Raw genomic sequence first — 22,363 nt, 5'->3', positions numbered from 1 at the left:
GGGCAGTTCTACTCATTGTAAACCTCTATGCTTTGAGACTAATTTTGGGACTAACAAGGATGTTCTTCAAAAGCTTGTTTCCCACCACCAAGTATCCACAATGCTAAAAACCAAAGCAATGTATGCAAAATTCAATCCCATGATTGTTGAAACCCACATAGCCTCAAGTTATGCACTCACAAAAATTTGTTTTTGCATTTGATACAAGACCTGTGTATTCACATTTGCATGTATACAAAGCATGATCACATTTGGCTTCATAAAGACAATATTTGTAAAAGGAGGAGGCATTTCCCTACCATAGGTAATACCATCCTCACTTGCACACATTTGCACAAAGTTTGATTTGTATGCCATGCCTCCATTGGCATCTACTTTGACCACTTTGAACACAACTTTGGGGGGAGGAAAAACATCGACCACAACAAACAAAACACTAAATGTTTTGAAGATTTGAAGTATGCATCCACTTTTTTACCTTCGACATCAAAGAAGTTACCACCTAGCTGTCTACTATTCTATAAGGGAGCTGTATTTTTGGCCTATACCTACTATACAATTCTCTATGGACATGCATTTTGATCTTACACCCTACTGTAACATTCTCTGAGGGAGGATACTTTGTACTATTTGGATGCTACTATGACACACATGGGGAGGCTTGTTGGGGTGTGTGACACAAGCTTACACTTGATGTCATTGATTATATCATTAGATTCTCTCTCCCTAATCCTATAAAAGAAGCCTTAGCTACACACTTTGTATCCAAGCATTATCCCACCATTTGAACCCACTTTGTACTCATCATTTGCATTTAGTTTGTTATCAATCTACTCTATGTTTTGCTTTTTCCATTAGTGTTAATCACTCTCTATAATTTCTTGTAATCAACTTACTAACTACATTATGAACGGCTCACTCTAGTTTCCACCATAGCCAATCCCTTTCATGTTTTAGAAAAATAGATTACTTACTCCTTCAGATTGTCTCATCCCCCTTTTTCCCTAAAGCCTTCTACCCCACCCACCTACACCTCACATGCTCTAACTGGCTTGTGCCTTTTCTCTACACACACACACACACACACACACACACACACACACACACACACACACACACACACACACACACACACACACTTGGTCACTTCATCTGCATGTGATTGATACATCTAGTTACACACACACTTACACTTGAGCTATTGATGTAGTTGATGTCTTTATTGTATGGTAGATGATTACTTTGGGTAGCTACTTTGCACTTCCTCAATGAGTGATTCTGGCTCATGATATGCATGATGAAGATGATGAATATAATGTCTTGGGATGTTTACCATAATCCCTTGCCTTGTAATCTCCTCTTTCGAAGTAATGGTTGGTGATTACCATAAGCCTCTACATGGCACTTTCTAACTCTGGATGGAGTGGCCCTGAAATTCTTTGATCATAATTTTAAAGCTTTAATAATTTTTCTCTCTTAACTAGGCCATCTTGCTTCACACTCTAACCCCTAAGGGTTGCTTGGCCAATGGAATTAGCCCCTTAATAAAATCCTCACTACATTAATATGGCTCCATTTTTACTTCATTTCTGAGTGATCTGTACTAGCCCTGTCACTTAGTTTAATTCGCCCATCCCTCGTCGCGAGGCTCTGAAACCTGTTTGTCGCCCTTGTTCCTCTGCACTACGAGCGCATCACAGCCTTAATTCCCACCTCCCCTTCGACGATGGACTACTAACACCGATATGAAAGGTAAATTTGTATGGCCTCTTATGCTTTACTGTCATCATTCTAGACTATTTTCATAATTAAAAGAGCCTTCTCTCCCTTTCTCTTAGCTTCTATGGGCTGTCCTCTTGCATTATACAATTATGCTTTGCTCCTAGTGCATGGCTCAATACTACTTATATTGCATACATGGTGCCGGGCTAATATACGCTTTGCCTTGATGGATTGTGCACCCACTCTCCTGCAGTAAGTACATAGGAATGCATTCCCTTGCAGATCCTTTGGTTGGTAGCACTTATTTCATGGTATCTGCTCAAAATATTGGAACAGGTGCATTTACTCAAGCAGATGGGTTTACTCCTATGACCTAACCACTAGCTATGGGAGGAGGAGGATGGTGACTTGTCATATTGCCCCTTTCTATTTTAAAGTGAGGGGTTCAACCCCTCACTTAGACTTTGGTTACTTTAGCTTTCTGTTTTTCTTTGAAGAGAGAGAGAGAGAGAGAGAGAGAGAGAGAGAGAGAGAGAGAGAGAGAGAGTACGGTGAAAGTCTTAGTAAAATTCTTATGGCTCACTCTTTATGTGGAGACTTAGAGTATGCTAGGGCTTGGTTCTTGCCTTAGAACATGACTAAACTGAGGTTTTTTTAAACCCTTTTGGGTGTTAAACTACAGGTTGAATGGTGTTTTGTTCTACTGACATTGCCTATTGCTGGTATTGGTAGATGCTAAATGTGTGCATTACTTGGGGTGGTGGAGTGTTTTTATTGAAAATCTAGGGAGAACTTCTCTAATACTAATAATTGTACTAGGGAGCTTGCCATGACCTAAATATGTGTTGGTCTTCTACTTGCTTACTATATTTGGATGGCCTCACAAGATTTCTGTTCTCTGGCCTTAGTATGATTTGTTGAGACCTACTAGCATGGTTCACCCTCTCAGGTGGTTACTGGTGTTTATTGAATATTGAGCAGTAGTCACGACTTGATATTTACTAGTATGTATTGGTTTATCAGCTACTATATACTAGCTTTTTTCTTGAATTAGGTATGGCATTCATTAATGAAATGGTTCAAATGATATCTTATGGTATTACTTATTTTGGTAGGTTACAATCTTCTTGTTCAAAAAATCTGAAAAGGAGGATGCTTGTTCTTGGGTTGGGTTACTAATTCTGCTCATTTAATGTTTTTTCATACAAACAATAAATGATTTGGTTCTAGTATGCACTTTTACTGACACTAAAACCTAGATACTAGCTGGATTTAATGCTGACTTGGTGGCTAGTAGAAATCTGATGTGTTGGACTAAACTTGGGAAGATTAATCCCAAGATTGGATTGACTGGCTTAAATCCCTAGAAGGACTAGCTTCTATGTACTGATTGGATACTGATCTGTTTAAACTTTTTGAGTACAACTCTTAATGAAAGAGGATTGCTTTTTGATGGTTGTCACTGGCTGGGATAATACCTTTTTTTAGTAGTGATTTGTGTTGGCATATGACTTTTTGGCATAAGCTTCTTTACCAGGGCTTGAGTACTCGCTCATATGTAGTTTGCAGGACAAAATGAAGGGGAGCTTCAAATCCCTTGCCATGTGCACCTCCATGTGGCACAAGGCCCCCTCACCCATCTTTCTTGCCTTGGCTAGTGACTCTTGTTCTGCAAGACTTTCATGTGTTTTATTTGTATTGGTTAAAAAAAACAATACAAATGAAGCGCCAAGTACTGCTCATCATAATGCAGATCGTGAGATTTTGTTACTTCAGACATGTTTGGAAGGCAAAGAACTCTAGGATCTTTGAGAACATCATGGTAATAGCTAAGTTCACGGAGATAATCCAAGAAAGCAGGGGGACGATCCTCGCCATTAGGAAACATATAAACATTGATGAGCCCTAGGTGCCGCAATGATCGACTTACATGGGTAAAGGTGTGGACTCATCTCTTGTCTCCCCTATCAACAACCGATATATCTATGACCCATTGAAGTTGATATTGTTCGTCACGAGCATGGAAGGAATTTGTAATTTGTTGGTTATGTTGATATAATTTACTCACAATTGTGAGTTTTGAACCCCAAAAAAAAAAAAAAGATCTGCTCAGACAAAGAAGAACATACAAGAGCTTATAGCGTGGCAGGATAAACAAGGCCGTCATTAACTTGACGACGGCGGCACTGCCTGATGAGAGAGAGAGAGAGAGAGAGAGAGAGAGAGAGAGAGAGAGAGAATTGCTTACAGAGAATTGCCTGAGACGAGAGCAATCGGAGAGAGTTTGCTGCTGTCAGCTTTTTTAAAGTGCGTGCTATTTTTACTGCAACAAGCATGGCTCCAAAGAATAGCATCTTAAAATAGCTTCAAAAAGCCTAAAAGTTGTGTACAACATTTCTTAGGCACCACGCCTATATCACTGCAGGCAGTAGGCAGTGATATTTGTTGGCACTGCCTGAAAAGAGGACACCGTCGAGCTCCGCAGTGAAAAAGGGCAAACAACCCACGCTTCGCACCTGGAGTTGCCAAAAAAAAGAAACACATGAGGTGTGTAGCGTCGCAGCTGGGAGCTCACCCTCATAGCAGAAGAGACGTTCCATGGGGGTCGCCTTTGTGGAACGGTGTGTAAGAACTGCTGTTGTTCCTCTCTGTCTCACACACACACTTTTTTCAGGAATGTCTCGCGCGCGCACACACACACACACACACACACACACACACACACACACAGATTCGTTTTCTCTCTCAACACCACTGGTTTTGTGTTCACAGAGCACTGCCAAGAAAGCAGCAGTAAAGACTACAAGCAAACATGGAGGGGAAAAGAACGAGTCTTTCTTTTGTGAGCTCACTCAAAGATTGTGCTAAGAAGAAGGATTTGTACCAAGGCAGCAGGATACATGCTGATATTCGCGATAGTGGGTTACTTGAAAAGGAAGCATATTTAGGGAACATGTTGGTCAGCATGTATGTCAAGTGCGGTGCACCTGTGAAGGCGCAACAAGTCTTTGACGAGCTTGCTGTGCGAGACGTCGTCTGTTGGAATGCACTGGTTACAGGATATACCCAACAGGGGCAGGGCCAGGAAGCTCTGGGCTGTTTTCAGCAGATGCGAAGTGAGGGCCTCTCTCCAGATGCAATCACCTACGCCTGCATCTTGAAGGCATGTGGCTCTATGCAAGATGCTGATATGGGCATAAAAATCCATGCTGATATTGTTAGTCAGGGGATGTTGAAAACAGATCTCGTGCTTGGCACTGCCTTGGTCAACATGTATGCCAAATGTGGTTTACTTCAGAAAGCACAAAGAGTGCTCGAGGAGCTTCGTGTGCGGGACGTCGTCTCTTGGAGTGCATTGATTGCAGGATACGCGCAACAGGAGCAGGGCCAGAAAGCTCTGAGCTGTTTTCAGCAGATGCGAAGCGAGGGAGTCTCTCCAGATGCAATCACCTATGCATGCATTTTGAAGGCATGTGGCTCTACACAAGATGCTGATATGGGCATCAAAATTCATGATGATATTCTTAGTCAGGGGCTGCTGCAAAAAAATGTCGTGCTTGGCACTGCCTTGGTCGACATGTATGCGAAATGCGGTTTACTCCAGAAAGCACAAAGAGTGCTTGAGGGACTTCGCGTCCGGGACGTTGTCTCGTGGAATGCACTGATTGCAGGATATGCCCAACAAGGGCAGGGCAAGGAAGCTTTAAACTGTTTTCAGCAGATGCAAAGCGAGGGCGTCTCTCCAAATGCAATCACCTACATGTGCATCTTGAAGGCATGTGGCTCTACGCAAGATGCTGATATGTGTATAAAATTTCACGATGATATTATTAGTCAGGGGCTGTTGCAAAAAAATGTTGTGCTTGGCAATGCCTTGGTCGACATGTATGCCAAATGTGGTGTACTTCAGAAAGCACAAAGAGTGCTTGAGGAGCTTGGTGTCCGGGATGTTGTCTCATGGAATGCACTGATTGCGGGATATGCCCAACAGGGGCAGGGCCAGGAAGCTCTGCGCTGTTTTCTGCGGATGCGAAGTGAGGGACTCTTTCCAGATGCAATCACCTACACATGCATCTTGAAGGCATGTGGCTCTATGCACGATGCTGATATGGGCATGAAAATTCATGATGATATTGTTAGTCATGGACTATTGCAAAAAAATGTCATGCTTGGCAATGCCTTGGTCGACATGTATGCCAAATGTGGTGCACTTCAGAAAGCACAAAAATTGCTTGCGGAGCTTCCTGTGCGGAACATCGTCTCTTGGAATGCATTGATCACGGGATACGCACAACAGGGACAGGGCCAGGAAGCTCTAGGCTGTTTTCAGCGGATGCAAAGTGAGGGCCTCTCGCCAGATGCAATCACCTATACGTGCGTCTTGAAGGCATGTGGCTCTACACAAGATGCTGTTATGGGTGTAAAAGTTCACGCTGATATTGTTAGTCAGGGGCTGTTGAAAAACGATGTTGTGCTTGGCAACGCCTTGGTCGACATGTTTGCTAAATGTGGTGCACTTCAGAAAGCACAAAACGTGCTTGAGGAGCTTCGTGTCCGGGACATTGTCTCCTGGAATACACTTATTGCAGGATACGCCAAACAAGGGCAGGGCCAGGAAGCTTTGGGCTGTTTTCAGCAGATGCAAAGCGAGTGTCTCTCTCCAAATTCAGTCACCTATACTTTTGTCTTAAAGGCTATGCTTACATCTTGAAGGCATGTGGCATTACACAAGGCAATGACATTCATGATGAGATTCTTAAAGCAAGCTAGAGGGGATCCACTTCTAAATGGTCAAGTTTCCAATTCACAAAGCCCGTCACTCAAGTGTTGCCCAAATATGGACATGCACTAAGCCAAAAAGGTTAGAAACTACCACCCATCAGATTGGAGTTGTGCTTAATACAAAAGTGGAGCTAGCGTACAATGCATTGCTTTACTTGATAAAAATGCTAAGAAGATCTAGTCTTTCAACATATTTGGAGGATATTGTCAACCACATCTACAGACCCCATGCCATGTCATGCCATGCATTGGAAACTCGAGCATTTCTTTGTTGCAAACTGGAGCATTTAGTCCTGTTTTGAGGGAACTGAATTTCACGTGGCAAGTCAAGGGAATTTACATGTTGATGTGGTGCTTCGTCAATTATGGATGGACCTCCATCAATGCTACAGTGCTATTCTTATCTGTTTAAAATTCACATGATGAACTTTTGCAGATGCCCCTAGTAATGGATCATGTGGCTCCACTAATACCTTTGTCTTCAGCCTTTGAAAGTGAAGCGCGAGCTTTCATTTCTGAACATAGCCAATTTGAGATAGGCTTGATGGGCAAACCTTATGTCCAACAGAAAATTTCCAACAAGTGTTCTGCTTGCTCATCAAAGAACCCTAGAGGTTTGCCTGATTTCAGGATGGGCAACTTGGTGATGGATTCCTGAGCTCCACTAGTAGCTAGGACATCACCATGGGTGAAAAAAAGCAAAGAAACAGATTTATCAACCAAAATACTCTTCACATAGGGCGAGGCCAAGCCAAGTCTTGGTGATGAAAGCACTAGTCCAAAATAAATAATCAAATGATGGTGATGAGTCTCGATGGTTGAAGGCCAGTCAAGATAGGAAAACAACTCAACACGGTGGCTCATTACAAAGAAGTCTTTGGAGGCACAAGGATATTATGAAGGCCAAACAAAGTTGTGGCTACCAAAACCGCACCTTAGTGTCTACGAGTTGCAATCCAAGATAAACAACTTCACAAAGAGGCATGAGAAAGAGGGAAAACAAAAAACGCGACAAGTATCTACAAACAAGGGAGATTGCACAAGTGATACTTCTATGGCCTCTCACACAAGGCACAATAATCCAAAACCAAGGCAATTATGGCTACTAGAGGACCAAAGTTTGCAAAATAGAGGATCTTTAGTCCTGCAAGAAAAATACTTAGCTTCAAAGGACTTGAAGTGCTATGTAGTTCCCAAGATCTCTTGAAGTCTCAAGGCTACTCCAAAGAACTTCTAAGAATTGAGTGAGTTTATTTGAGTGATCTTACTTTCGAGCCACTCACATGATGTATCGCCATCTCTAAATGTTGGCTATAGCATCCCAAGTTGGACCATCATGATGCATAAGAACATACGAGTGATAATTATAGCAAACCAAGTCAAGCCACACCAAAAAGAGGACACTAACGACTATGTCAATGGAAGCAAGGTTTGTATACATATATGTATTAGAGAGAGAATTGGAGGTTGGAAGGTTGTTAATGGGATGTGTTGTCTTCATTGGTGGATAAATCCATTGTCAAAGTCCTTGTTGTTTCAGCATATAGAAGTCCAAATTCGTGTAAACCAAGGTGGGGTTGCATCATTTTTTGTCGTAGCATGGGTAGAAACAAAAAGAGTGTCATGCACATGTCCAATGATGGGATATCCAATAAACCTTTAAAGTGCAAGGTGGGGTTGCATCATTTTTTGTCGTAGCAATACAATCGCATGGGTAGAAGCAAAAAGAGTGTCACATACATGTCCAATGATGGGATATCCAATATCCATGGAAAAAAATACATGAAGAATAATTTATTGTGCAAGAAAAAAATTTGAGGGGTTCTTTAGAAAGAAAGTGTAGCTATAAAAGCATATGGCATGGCTTTACAAGGTGGCCCTCCTTTAAGAAGTGTTCTCGATGTCAAAAGTTTGTGCTCTTGTCTCATTGTGTACGATGTCATAATAATCAATATCTAATTCTCCTAAATGATTTTCTCATGTTAAATTGATCATTTAATATGGGGAAGTGACAGGGGAGAAAAAGCTAGAATATTGGTTAAGCTAGCAGACCAGCCACAGTAGGGATCCAAAGGAGGGAAAATAGGGATCCAAAGCGGGGCCATCTGCAAAAGAGCAATGTGCAACAATGAGCTTAAAAGACCCTAAGGTTCAGCCCATTAAGACTTCCAAAATGCTAAGGTTCCAAAATTCAAAGGTTGTGTCCAAAGGTCAAACATTAGAGGAATTGGATGCTTTGTGTGTGTCACAAAAAGTCTTCATAATCCCTACATAGGAGGGGGCGAGCCTTGCAAGTAGGGGATAAGAGAGAAACTCACACTGTCAAGACAAGGGTCAAACCTAAGGACTAGGGTGGTCATGGACTTCGGCCAGGGCCCGAGCTAGACAGTGTGGACAGGGGATCCGTCTAGGGCAAGGGGCTAGGAGCCCACCTATATTATGGGGGGTTGGGAGGAGGATCCTATGTCTAACAAGGGAGAAAAATCTAGAATATTGGTTAAGCTAGCATATCAGCCACAATGGGGATCCAAAGGGCCATCTGCAAAAGAGCAATGTGCAACAATGGGCTTAAAAGACCCTAAGGTTCAGCCCATTAAGACTTCCAAAATGCTAAGGTTCCAAAGTTCAAAGGTTGTGTCCAAAGGTCAAACATTAGGGGAATTGAATGCTTTGTGTGTGTCACAAAAAGTCTTCATAATCCCTACATAGGAGGGGGCGAGCCTTGCAAGTAGGGGATGAGAGAGAAACTCACACACACACACACTCACAAGCTTCATTTGTACACAAGGGGAAAGAGAAACACATGTCAGTTCCCTAGCCAAGATGCCCACAAGGTGTACTCAAAACCTATTAAATGGCCTTGGAGGTGGACCAATGAGAATTAGGCTACAATAAATCTAGTTTAATTAATTTTAAAACACTTAATAAAAGAACCAATAGGAATTAAGCTCTCTGAGAAACTATTGGACAGTCTCCCAAGGGGACCAATGAGCATTCGGCAGCCCAATGGCTTGCCTGATTCCTATTGGCCAGGAGGCAAAGGGGTCCAATGAGAGTTTAATTGCATTTATTAATTACCTAAATCTCTCACAAGAAGGGAAAGGGGGACACATGTGAGAAGGCTATCACTTATGCTACTTAATTTCCATTGGCTAGGCCTAGGGAGGTCCAATAGGGCTGTAGCATGAGCAATTAGCAAGGGGGGTCGACTAAGAGAGAGAGGGGACTGATTTTTGCAAGGCATTATCACACACACACTCACACAATCTCATGTGTGAAGCAAAGAAGACTCTCTCTCCTTCTCAAGCTTTAATGGAAAGCTTACCGCCTACTCCAAGCTTGTGAGAAGGGAGGCCTACACCAACAACTCTTGGCTTTGTGATGCAAATCCAACCAAGAGCCAAGTTTCAATGCATGCTCATCTCCTCTACCATGCTAATTACTAAGCTAAGCTATGCTAATATGAGTGACTATGTGAAGAGATGTACATCTTTCTCGTAAGAATACTCCTTCTTGTAAGAATACTCCGTCTCCCTCTCAATCTACTCTCATACCCCGCTAGTTCTCACCATCTTCGAAGGTGTGTGAGGTCTTGGGTCTGAGACCGTGAGGGAATTGATGTTGTGTTTAATAAGTGTTTTGCTTAGTGCATGAAGTTTCCATCTTCATTGCACTAGCTAGTATTGAAAGAACACAAAGAATTGTATTGTAAAATGTCTCTCTTGATGGGAGAAACCATAATACAAAGCCTTTTGGAGGGGGGGACTGGCTCCATGCAAATCCGGTCCTCAATTGTTGTCAATTGCTTAATTTCTCTCTCTTTTGAAGTATTGTTCATGCTATCTAACTAGGTGTTATGCTTTTTGTTGCTCTCTCCACCCAAGTACTCTTGTTATTCTCATTAGGAATCTATTCTAATGAAATGCTCACTATGTTCATGCTATTTTCCGCTACACACAAGTTACTAGACCATTAAATGTTACATTGGTATCAGAGGACAAGGTTTCTCTTTTCTTGCTCAAGAAGGGAGGTCCTCAAGCTAGCTATGAATAGTTGATACTATTAATTGCATCTGAGTAAGTAGAATACGAATTTTTCATCCTTGCAGTGTGCCTGCCTTGTGCAATTAACGGGGCATCACTGTCGAGAGCTATGGTCTTAATAGTGGAGTCCTACGGGGCTTGCATATGGCTTAACCACTATTGAGCTATTAGAAGCTTGACAGGAGCCTGTGCTGTTTTGGTGTTGAACGACCTCTCTTCTATTTGTTGCAATTAATGGTATTCGAGCCACGGGTATAGTAGCTTGAGTGCTTTGTCTAAAGGGGTAAAGAGGAGTAGCAACTAGGGCTTGAAGTGCCAAAGTACACCTAAAAAGTTGTTAGAATGGCTGACAATAGTAAAGAGAGTGAAATTAACGTTGATAAATTTGATTTTTCTAATGAGCAAGCTACTAATGATGCCCCGATGCTTGTTAACTATCTATTTTCTAGGCTTCAACAAGCTATGGGCAATCCATCCCTCCAAAGTGAAGTGCAACGGCATCTACGTGCTCATGGGATTCTCCAAGCTCCCCATCATGACGAGAGAACACCTAGGAAGCCTCCTTGCGAGACTTTTAAAAGAGGTCTCTCTCAAATTCGGGAAGAAGAAGAAGATCCATATGAAGGGCTCAGAAATTTTCTCCTTGATGACGCATCTCCTTCTCAAAGGAGAAATCAAGAGCCTCCACCGAAAGAACGAGAAAGAAGTGAGTTTCCCGCCACCTCGGCGGAGATGGCTCCATGAAGACGGCGGGCTAAACGCTCTTCATCACCTCCAAAACGGAGAAGACAATCGCATACTTCTCCACACCATACTTCAAAGAGGGATGACAAAAAGCAAGAGAAGAAAAAGGCGAGAAAGAGGACACCCTCTTCTCCATCTTCTTCATCCTCTTCCTCTTATGAAAGTGATGGTGAAGACAAAGAAGATCAAGGAAAGAAAAAGGCGAGAAAGAGGTCACCCTCTTCTCCATCTTCCTGAAATTCTTCATCTTTTGAAGAAAGTGATGGTGCAACCTTTGAACCATCAAAAAGAAGAGGCCATAAGAAATCCTATGCCGCGTGAAAGAGGTCGTCCAAGCTCAAGAATTCAAAAAGGGAGGGAATATCATCTCTTTCCTTACCTATGATGGCACTTTTGGTGCTACGGACAAAGTCTTGGCCTTTATCCAACAATTCGATGCGGCGTTTGGAGATGAGGGCTTCATGGAGTCCTCTAAGCTACGCCATGTAGCTATGCACTTTTGGTGCTACGGACAAAGTCTTGGCCTTTATCCAACAATTCGATGCGGCGTTTGGAGATGAGGGGTTCATGGAGTCCTCTAAGCTACGCCATGTAGCTATGCACTTTCAAAAGTCTGCCAGACAATGGTGGTCTAGCCTATGAGCCAATGGTGAAGCTCCACGAACATGGAAAGCTTTAAGAGCTTCCATTATGAAGCTGTTTTTGGCCACCGATGCCAAAGACAAAGTACTCACCGAATGGCCAAGCTTGAAGCTCTCTCCCTACGAATCCATCCACAAATATGTAGACAAGTTTTGGGATTTACAACTCAAAGCCATTGTCTTCAAGAAGTTGAATTTTGGAGAGAAAAAGCAAGAATTTTGTGCGGGCTTAACCAAAGAAATGGCGGAGTATGTCAACTCCCAAAGGCCACACACCATATCGGCGGTTATACACCATACTATGGTGGCCTGTCGAATCAATTTTCAAACGGGGACTAAAAGAAATTCCAAGCCCCCGGAAAACAAGGCGTCCAATGAGCCTAAGGGGAAGGACAATGTCCAAAAGTCTCCTAAGGGAAACTCCAACAAAGCTAAAGAGAAGGGAGTCTATAAAGGCAAAAATAAACTCTCTCCTGAAGAGCTTGAGCATTATCGCAAAGATAACCGCTGTTTCAAGTGCAGTGAGCAAGGGCATGCGCACCGCGCTTGTCCCCAAAAGAACACCCGCCATGAACCTCCTAGAGCTACCTCGGTCAAAATCCAAGAGGAGGAAATTCACCACAAAGGATCTCCTCTATGCCATGCTTGGGGAAAGGTAAGAGAACATGATGCTTTTATTCTCTTTGACCCTAGTTCTACTCACAGTTTTATATCTATAGAGTTGGCCACCAAGCTAGGCATACAAGCCTACGAAATGGGAGATTTACTACCCGCAGACGGTGCTTTCAAGGGGCAAGAAGCTTCAGTCACTCCCTTAATTGGGAAATTGAGGCTCCGATGTCCAAAGCTATGTGGACAAAAAGGACTTCTTTATCTCTCCTCTCAAGCATGAGGATGTAATCCTAGGGGCACCATGGCTTGATCGCATGGATGCCAATGTTAAATTCCCTGAAAGGAGAATCTCCTTTAAGTTTAGGGAAAAAGATATGTATATAGATGCTAAGGAAATGGGTAACACTATACCCATTGTACATACACAAGCTTTCAACAAGTCAATAAAGATCTCTATTTCCGTGTACATGATTTTTGTTAAAGATTCTCGAAATGAACCTAATGTTTTAGCAAAAGAAAATATACACAATCAAAAGGAATTAGAGTTATCCAATTTTCTCAAGGGGTTTTAGGATGTCTTTATTGACGACATCCCTTGTGAGCTACCTCCTAAACTAGGTAATGATGACCATGCAATTGAACTTCTTCCAGGAATTTCACCGCCTAACAAACCTCCTTATAGAGTTTCTCAAGCTCAACAAGAGGAGATTATGCGGCAAGTGCATGAGTTATTTGAGAAGGGAATGGTTAGGCCTAGCTCATCTCCATTTTGTTCTCCTGTGCTACTAGTGCAAAAGAAAGATGGCACATATCGTACGTGTGCCGACTATAGAGCACTAAATAGGATCACTATCAAAAATAGGTTTCCCGTTCCACGAGTAGAAGACCTATTTGAGAAGCTACAAGGGTCCACCTACTTCAGTAGGATTGACCTAAAAAGTGGCTATCATCAAATAAGGATAGTTGATCAAGACATTGTAAAGACCGCATTTTGCACCACGTTTGGTCTTTACGAATACATTGTCATGCCTTTTGGCTTGACCAATGCACCAGCCACATTCAACCGCTTCATGGAGAAGCTATTCAGACCTCACTGAACCTTTATTGGAGTGTTCTTTGATGATATCATCATCTACTCTAATTCATTAGATGAACACAAGCAACACCTCCAGGTAATATTTCAAGTTCTAAGAGAGAATAAATTTTATGTTAATCGAAATAAAAGTGAATTTTTCTTACAGGAGATTCAGTATTTAGGTCACATTATCTCTCAAGATGGCATCCAAATGGATCCATCAAAGTTAGAGGTAATAAAAGGATGGCCTAAACCAAGGAATCTTCATGAGTTAAGAAGATTTATAGGTATGTGCGCATACTATAGACACTTCATAGAAAAGTTCTCACTAATAGCAGGACCATTACATGACCTAACAAAGAAAAATGTTAGGTACACATGGTCTCCCAAGGAGAACAATGCTTTCAAAAAGCTTAAAGAAAAGCTTATCTCTCAACCTGTGCTTACACTACCAGATCTCTCACAACCATTTGAGGTCCAATGTGATGCTTGTGGTGATTGCCTTGGAGCTGTTTTGCTTCAAGAAGGGCACGCCATAGGCTATGAAAGTCAAAGGCTCGACCCTGTTGAGCAAGCTCTAGGCATATATGAAAAGGAATTCCTTGCAGTTCTACATGCCTTAGACTCATGGAAGCACTATTTATTGGGGACTCCTTTCATTCTGCGAATGGATCACCAAAGTCTTAATTACTTCATGATGTAGACCAAGCTCTCCGACAAACAAATGAGGCGGGAAAACTTTCTTTCGCAATTTCATTTTCATATTGCTCACATTGCTAGCAAGCATAATCAAGTAGCCGATTCACTCTCAAGACGGCCGAGAGTGAATGCGGTTTCCATAGCAACTCACAATGATCTATCTTCTATGATAGATGAGTATGCTATTGATCCTGATTTTAGAGATGTGATTTCAGCCCTTGCACTAGGGAAGAAAGAGGAACCATTTACTTTACAAGGTAGTTATCTTCTCTACGGCAATAGACTATGGGTTACTAGCTCACTACGTGAGAAAGTAATGTATGAATCTCATGCTCCTCCTTATGCAAGGCATAGAGGGATTCAGTATACTCTAAAGGGGATTGAAACATATTTCTTTTGGCCTACCATGAAAGCAAACATACAAGAGTATGTTTCTAAATGTGTGGTATGCCAAAAGACGAAGGTTCATAGAGGGAAGCAACCTGGATTGCTTCAACCTTTGCCAATCCTAATTCACCATGTGAGATCATATCCATGGATTTTATCTTTGGATTTCCTAAGTCTATCAACGGGAATACAGGAAATATGGACGATAGTAGACAGGTTCAGTAAACAAGCTCATTTTATACATGTCAAAAAGACTATCAGAGCCCATCAAATGGCAACCCTCTTCATTTCACAAATCTTCAAGTCCCATGGCTTGCCAATGTACATAGTGTTGGATAGAGATCCTAGAATGACCAGTAACTTCTAGAAGGGTCTCTTTGAGAATTTAGGAACAAGGCTAAATTTCTCTTCGGCCTATCACCCGCAAACGGATGGCCAAAGTGAAATGGCTAACCTAACAATTCTTGATCTACTAAAAGTCTATGTAACGGGAAGTAGATCAAAGGTCCCAATGGGAGAAGTACTTACCCTTAGTGGAGTATGCCTACAATAATAATGTACACACTTCCACGGGAAAAGCACCTTTTGATGTAATTGAGGGAGGATCAAAAAGTCCCTTGCTACTTAAGGTACACGGGAAGATCTTCGCTACAGATAAGTATAGCCAAGACCAACAAGAATCTGTCCAAAAGATTAAGGATGCTATCTCTATCTCACAACAAAGGCAAAAGGTTGCTACTCACAAGCACAGAAGAGCCCAAGCCTTTAAAGAAAATGATTGGGTCTTACTCAAATTTCCCAAGGCTTGATTAAGGCACACGGTGGGCAAGAATCCTACGAGACATCAAAAGTACTATGCTAAGTTAGCAAAAAGGTACTATGGTCCCTTCCAAATTCTTAGGCCAATCAATGAGATGGCCTATCAACTCAAGTTTCCCAATCATTGGCTCACACACAATGCTTTCCATGTGAGCCTACTAAAGCCTTACAAAGGAGAGCCACCTCAAGAACCACTGGAGATCGAGGGCCAAGAAGAGGTGTTGCAGCCCGAGTCCATTCTCCGACATGAAGACAAGGTACTAAGAGGCGGTAAGACTATCCGATATCTTATTAAGTTTAAGAATTATCATTTTGAAGATGCTAGATGGATGCATGGCATACAATTAAAGGATAACCTAAACCTTGTCAATGCTTACAATGCTTCCCTAGAGTAAGCAAATGTACAAATGTTAAAAATGAACAAAGTTTTTGTCTTATAAGACTCTCTTTTTCTTTAATGTGCACAAAAATGAAGTAGTATGCATGCTTAGACCAAGTTTGTGGAGACGACGTATCTCGAATACCAAGTAGACCTTGTCACTCTACTATGGAAGATTGAGAGGACTAATGTGCACACATGCTTGCACTAGCTTAGGCTCTCAAGTGCCAAATGGACTAGTCATCCATTTTGGAACGATGTCGTAGGGTAACATAGGGATCCTCTACCCGCTAGGAAAAAGGACTAATGAATATGCTTTATCTTCTCTACCCCATAGTCCAGGATGACTATGATTTCAAGAGAGAGGTAATGTCATAATAATCAATATCTAATTCTCCTAAATGATTTTCTCATGTTAAACTGATCATTTAATATGGGGAAGTGACAGGGGAGAAAAAGCTAGAATATTGGTTACACTAGCAGACCGGCCACATCAGGGATCCGAAGGAGGGAAAATAGGGATCCAAAGGGGGGCCATTTGCAAAAGAGAAATGTGAAACAATGGGCTTAAAAGACCCTAAGGTTCAGCCCATTAAGACTTCCAAAATGCTAAGGTTCCAAAATTCAAAGGTTGTGTCCAAAGGTCAAACATTAGGGGAATTGGATGCTTTGTGTGTGTCACAAAAAGTCTTCATAATCCCTACATAGGAGGGGGGGAGCCTTTCAAGTAGGGGATGAGAGAGAAACTCACACACACACTCACAATCTTCATTTGTACACAAGGGGAAAGAGGGACACATGTCAACTCCCTAGCCCAGATGCCTACAAGGTGTATTCAAATCCTATTGCATGGCCTTGGAGGTGGACCAATGAGAATTAGGCTAGAGTAAATATAGTTTAATTAATGTAAAAACACTAAATAAAAGAACCAATAGGAATTAAGCTCTCTAGAAGACTATTTGACAGTCTCCCAAGGGGACCAATGAGCATTCAACAGCTCAATGGCTTGCCTGATTCCTATTGGCCAGGAGGCAAAGGGGTCCAATGAGAGTTTAGTTGCATTTAATAATTACCTAAATCTCTCACAAAAGGGGAAAGGGGTGTTGGGGTGTAGGCCAGGTGGCCGTGGGAAACCGCCCCTGTTTATACTTTCACCTAAATGAATATAGGGAGAGAAAGGGAGAGAGTTGACTACTCTCTCACTTTCCTCTCCACTAACCCAAACTCCCTGCTGTGCACTGTGCTTCATCCCCTTCCCCTTCTCCTTCCCTCTCTTGAACACTCTCCGCCCACACTCCACAATTGGTATCAGAGCTCAGGGAGCTCGTTGGCATCCCTGGCTACGCTTCACGTGTGCAACAAACCCAAGCAGGAGGGATTCTTGAGAGATTGGTAGGAAGAATCGGCACTAAATCAATACTTAGAAAATCGATCAGCAAGTGGAATCAAGGTAGATCTCAAAGTTGCATTGCAAGCATGGAGTAGAGCAAAGCAGAGCCTTAAAGGCTTGGAAGCAAAGTCGGCGCAACTCGAGCAGTCACGTGCAGAAGCGGGCAGGAAGTCAATAGTGCAAGCAATTGAAAGGATTGTATCAGATTCACAATCTTGGGCATCTGCAAGCAGCACGAGCATCTCACGAGCTGTAGCAAGCCAAAATCGATAGCAAATCGAGCAAGTGGTAGCAAGCAAGCTCTCGGGTCATGAGCAGAAGCTTTTGATTTGAAGGCAATTGGAGCTTTGGCTTCTGGAAATCGAGCATGCACAAACACACGATGAGGTTGGAGGCTTGGAATACCGAGCAGAGCGAGAGAAGCAAAGCAAGGTCGGGCTGGTTCGACATTGAGTATTTCGGGGTTGCAGTTCATACAAGATATGCAACCTATAGATAAGGTTACCATCAGGAATGTGGGTACAAGAACTATAGTGGATGAATTTACAGAGGCGTTTGCAGGAAGGCCAATTTACTCAATGGGAGATCTCTATTCAGGGTACGATCAATTTCAGCTAGATATTGAGAGTAGAGATCTGACAAGTATGAAAACACCTTTGGGACTGGTAAGGATGTGTACCTTACCTCAAGGAGCAACAAATTCAGTTGCACATATGATGAATGGGATGAACAAGGTTCTACGTGACTTCATACCTCAAATCACAATGCCATTTCTTGATGATGTGCCCATCAAAGGATGGGAAGACAAAGATAAAGATGAAGCTATGGATTCAAGGGGGTGCCGTAAGTTTGTTGCAGACCATATTGAAGATTGTGAGAAGATTTTGACAAGGCTTGAAGAAGTTAATCTTACCCTATCAGGGAAAAAATCTGTATTTGGTGTTAATGAAGTGTTGATTGTGGGGCATATGTGTGGTCCTTATGGTAGAAGACCTTGTCCAAAAAAGATGGATGCAATCAAAAACATGAAAGAAACATGTACAACTATAACTGAAGTTCGAAGATTTCTTGGTGCTTGCGTCTTCTATCTTATTTGGATACCACATTATGCACATGTAGAAGATCCCCTTTATAGGTTGTTGAGAAAGAATCAAAAAGTTTCGATGGGAAGAAGAGCACACAAAATCCATGAGAAAGCTAAAGAAGCTACTTCTTTCATTGCCAACCTTGAGAAAGGTAGACTATGCATGTGAGAGATCTGTCATTGTGACAGTGGACACGAGTCCTACAAGGATAGAATGGGCAGTAGGGCAAGATGATGATGAAGGAAAAAGGTATGTGATGAGATTTGGAGCCAAGATTCTGAGTTCTCGCCAATGCGATTATGCACAAGTAAAAAGGGAACTATGGGGGGTGGTTACAACATTGAGGTGTGACAAGGAGTACTTGATAGGGGCATCAGTGGTTGTGGAAACTGATTGTTTGCCTCTTCTTGGAATGATCACAAACTGTTCGACTCCTGATATTGCAATGCTATGGTGGATAGCCTACATAAAGTCCTTGAATCCTGAGTTCAAGCATATTGCAAGGAAAGACAATCCAATGTCAGATATGCTATCCAGGGCAAGGTATGAAGATGAACAAGAAATGATTATTGAGGGAGATGATGTTGTCACAAAGTTTTACACCATTGATCATGCAAAGAGTAGTCATGCATGTTTTGTGTCTTCACTTGAGTCCTTTTCAGAGGAACTATATGAGGATGAATGGCTCTTGATAGGTCGCTACCTAAGTACTCTGCAGAAGCAGGATGATTGGATTGAGCAAGAATTTAAGAGGATAAGAAGAAACACATATGGATACTTCTTGAGGGATGGCTATCTATGAAAGCATCCTAAATGAAGAGATGGAACACCATTGCGCGTAGTATGCGATAAGGTTACGCAGCAACAAATCATCAAGGAGTTCCATGAAAGTTTATGGGCAGGACATCGGGGTGTATGGGCAACATTTGCCAAGGTAAAAGAAAGATATTGGTGGAAAGGGATGTATAAGGATGTGGCTGAGTTTGTGGCATCTTGTGTGACATGCCAAATTTATTCAAATGTACGGCATCGTGATGGACTACATCCTACTTATCCATTAGCCATCCATTACAAATGGGTTGTGGATTTGGTTACAATGCCTTTGGGACTTTGGCAAATGAGGTATTTGGTGCTTGCAAGAGAAGATTTGTCTAATCAAGTTGAAGATCGAGCATTGAGGACAAAGAGTACACAAGCTGTATGTAAATCTCTTCTTGAAGATGTGATTTGTCGCTATGGGTGTGTGGGAAAGATAGCTGCAGATAGAGGAGAATTGGATGTTGATGAAGCAAGGGAATTCTTCTCTAGAATGGGCATCAAACTAGCTTTAACTTGTGCTTATAACCCACAGGGAAATGGCAAAAGTGAAAGAGGACATCCTCCAATAATCAAAGCTTTAGCTAAGGCTTGTGAAGGTAGGCTTGGAGAGTGGCCAAGGTTACTGCCATTTGCATTGTGGGCTGACTGTGCAACACATAGTTCAGTTGGCTATATGCCTGTTGAATTGATGTATGGTCAAAAACCTGTGATGCCAATTGAAGATGTAGTTCTTACATGGAATGTATTACCATGGGAAGATGGAATGAGTAGAGAAGACCTTCTTGCATTGCGCATACGGCAACTAGAAAGAAGGCTTGAAGACATTGAGCTTGCAAAAGCTCGACTAAAGAATGCAAGGTTGAAAAACAAAGACAAATTTGACAAGATGCATAGGCTCAAACCGAAAGACATTGAAGAAGGTGATTGGGTGTTGGTGCACGATAGTAGCCTTGAAAACCAACACTCTACAATAAGGAAGCTTGCAAAGAGATGGTTTGGTCCTTATGTTGTCAAGGGAGGTGTCAGCAACCAAAGACCTTCAAGCTATTGTGAACAAAATGGACCAATATGAAGGGAAAGATGTCACAAAGTTTCTTCATGGTTATGTAAAGGAGATGGAGCTACAACGGGTTCCAGAGGTGGACATGATTCGTAGTTTTGAGCTTGTTGTGGTCCCCGAGATTAGAGACCATGTAAGGGGAATCAAGGAGGAGCATGGAGAAGGTTGGGAGAAATTCAAATTATCCCTAAAGAAGGAATACTTCATGGAGGACTCTGAAAGGGTTACAAAAACGACCTTCTTGGAATGGGTTGCAAAGCCAAAAGAAGGACTTTCCATCACCAAACTATTGAGAGAGTTTGAGGGACGTTATGCTCAACTTTTAGGAACAGAGCGGGCTAATTTGGATAGTGAAAAGATCGAATTGTTCCTTCAAGCTGCAGGTCATGAGCTCCAAGAAAAGCTAGAGCTACTCCTCGAAGACAAGAATACAGAACAGGGTCTAAAGGCTGAGTGGAAAGAGGTTGAAGACGCAGTCTCATTGCTTGCTAAGAGGCAACGTCGTAGGGACAAGATGGTGGTGAATGGTACTACCTCTCCTCCTAGCACGTCACAGATTCCACCAAAGCCTACTGTTGTGAGTCCAAAAGGTGATAATTCAATGCTTGATGAGCTTGTTAAGGGCATGTGAGAAATGAAGTTAAAGCTAACAAGGCTTGAAGAGAAACGACAACCTGCAGGACAAAAATCCCAAAGCAAAGAAGGATTTGTGCACAGATGCATATGGTGTGATGGCACAGACCATGGCAGAAGGGATTGTGATAGCTTTAGTGATGCCCGATGCCTTAAAAAGAGATCTTGTGTTTTTTAAGGATGGAAAAATCCATCTATGGGAGACAGGTATGCCATTAGGAACTAAATTTGGAAAAGGAGGTATGCGGAAGTAAGTGGAGGATATGGCAACTAGTCATGCTATTTCTGCAGTGGAGGCTGCTACCTATGGGGCAAAGATAGAGCTAATTCCAAAGAAAGTGTTAAAGTATACTCCGGATGATTTTGAGGAGGTTGATAGCTTGTGGCCATATGCAGTAGCCTCAGCCGAAAAAGGGAAGGTAGATAAATAGGTATTACATGAAGCCGGTGATTGCATACACCATACAACAGGTTGGGATGATCATGTGGACTCTTTATCAGTGCATGTCTATCTTGCAAAATGCTATAACAATGAAGCAATTGTGGAAGAGAAGCGCAAACGTGAGAATGGAGATGCAGGTCCTTCTACTTCGAAGAGGGTTACAAGAGCTGGTGGAAGAAAGGATCCAGGACCTTCTTATGAGGCTCCACCACATGTGCCTCTTGCTCCTAAGATTCCTATGGAGGAGCCACCTACAGGGAAGATGAAAGAGCAAGGAAAAGCGAAAGCAAAAGGCCCTGCATAAAAACTAGAATCTGACATTGAAGCTGCAACAAACTTAAAGCAGGTATTGGAGGAAAGGATTTTGAATAGCAAAGTTGAGTTTACCTTGGATGAGGTTCTTGGCATTGCTAAACGTGAGTTTCATGAAGAAATTATAGATATCATAAAAAGAAAGAGGCAAACTCTCATTGAGTCTATTCCTCCACAGTCTGAGGGTGAAGGGGAGTCACTTAAGGCACATGGAATACATGTCCAAGAGAGTGATTGTGATGACAGTGCGGTAGGATGCTACCAGTATTCTCGAAGAGATGCACATGCTAGATTTGCAGATAATGATGATGAAGATGAAGCCTCCTATAAAAGACACTACTCCAAAAGTCATTGGGCAAGAGCTACAACAGAAACTTTAGTCAAGGTGGGTGATCTTGAGGAGCCATATGTTGCATTGATAGATCATGGCTCTGAGATCAATCTTATGTACAAGAGTCTTTACACGAAGGGTAAGTGGCCGATAGACACAGACCATGGGTGGATGATTAGAGCTGCAAATAACTCATCAGGGGAGCTGTATGGGCCTTGTCCAAATGTGAAAGTGACAATTGGTAATGTGAAGGATGAGCAAAACTTCTTTGTGCAGGAGACGTCTACCTATCCTCTTATCCTTGGGCAGCCATACATCATAGCCGTTTGCATGGAAACAAAGGTCTTGGATGATGGTTCCGCTTATGCTAGGGTAAAGAGCAGAGATG

General features: G+C 42.3%; 1 protein-coding gene across 1 annotated transcript; it reads left to right on the top strand.

The window, feature by feature from the left end:
* The first annotated feature begins 4,145 nt into the window (after positions 1-4,145).
* On the top strand, positions 4,146-8,016 carry LOC147460971 (pentatricopeptide repeat-containing protein At2g39620-like). The gene is made up of 2 exons (XM_086508635.1): positions 4,146-4,343; positions 4,495-8,016. The coding sequence occupies exon 2, from the start codon at positions 4,535-4,537 to the stop codon at positions 6,431-6,433; it is 1,899 nt and encodes a 632-aa protein (XP_086364761.1). The 5' UTR covers positions 4,146-4,343; positions 4,495-4,534; the 3' UTR covers positions 6,434-8,016.
* Positions 8,017-22,363: the final 14,347 nt, after the last annotated feature.

The sequence above is a fragment of the Adiantum capillus-veneris genome, chromosome 3, assembly GCF_014529385.1.
Source record: "Adiantum capillus-veneris isolate H3 chromosome 3, ASM1452938v2, whole genome shotgun sequence".
NCBI lineage: Eukaryota > Viridiplantae > Streptophyta > Polypodiopsida > Polypodiales > Pteridaceae > Adiantum > Adiantum capillus-veneris.
The sequence above is the reverse complement of the archived record's forward strand: the minus strand, read 5'-3'. Positions and strand labels throughout refer to the sequence as shown.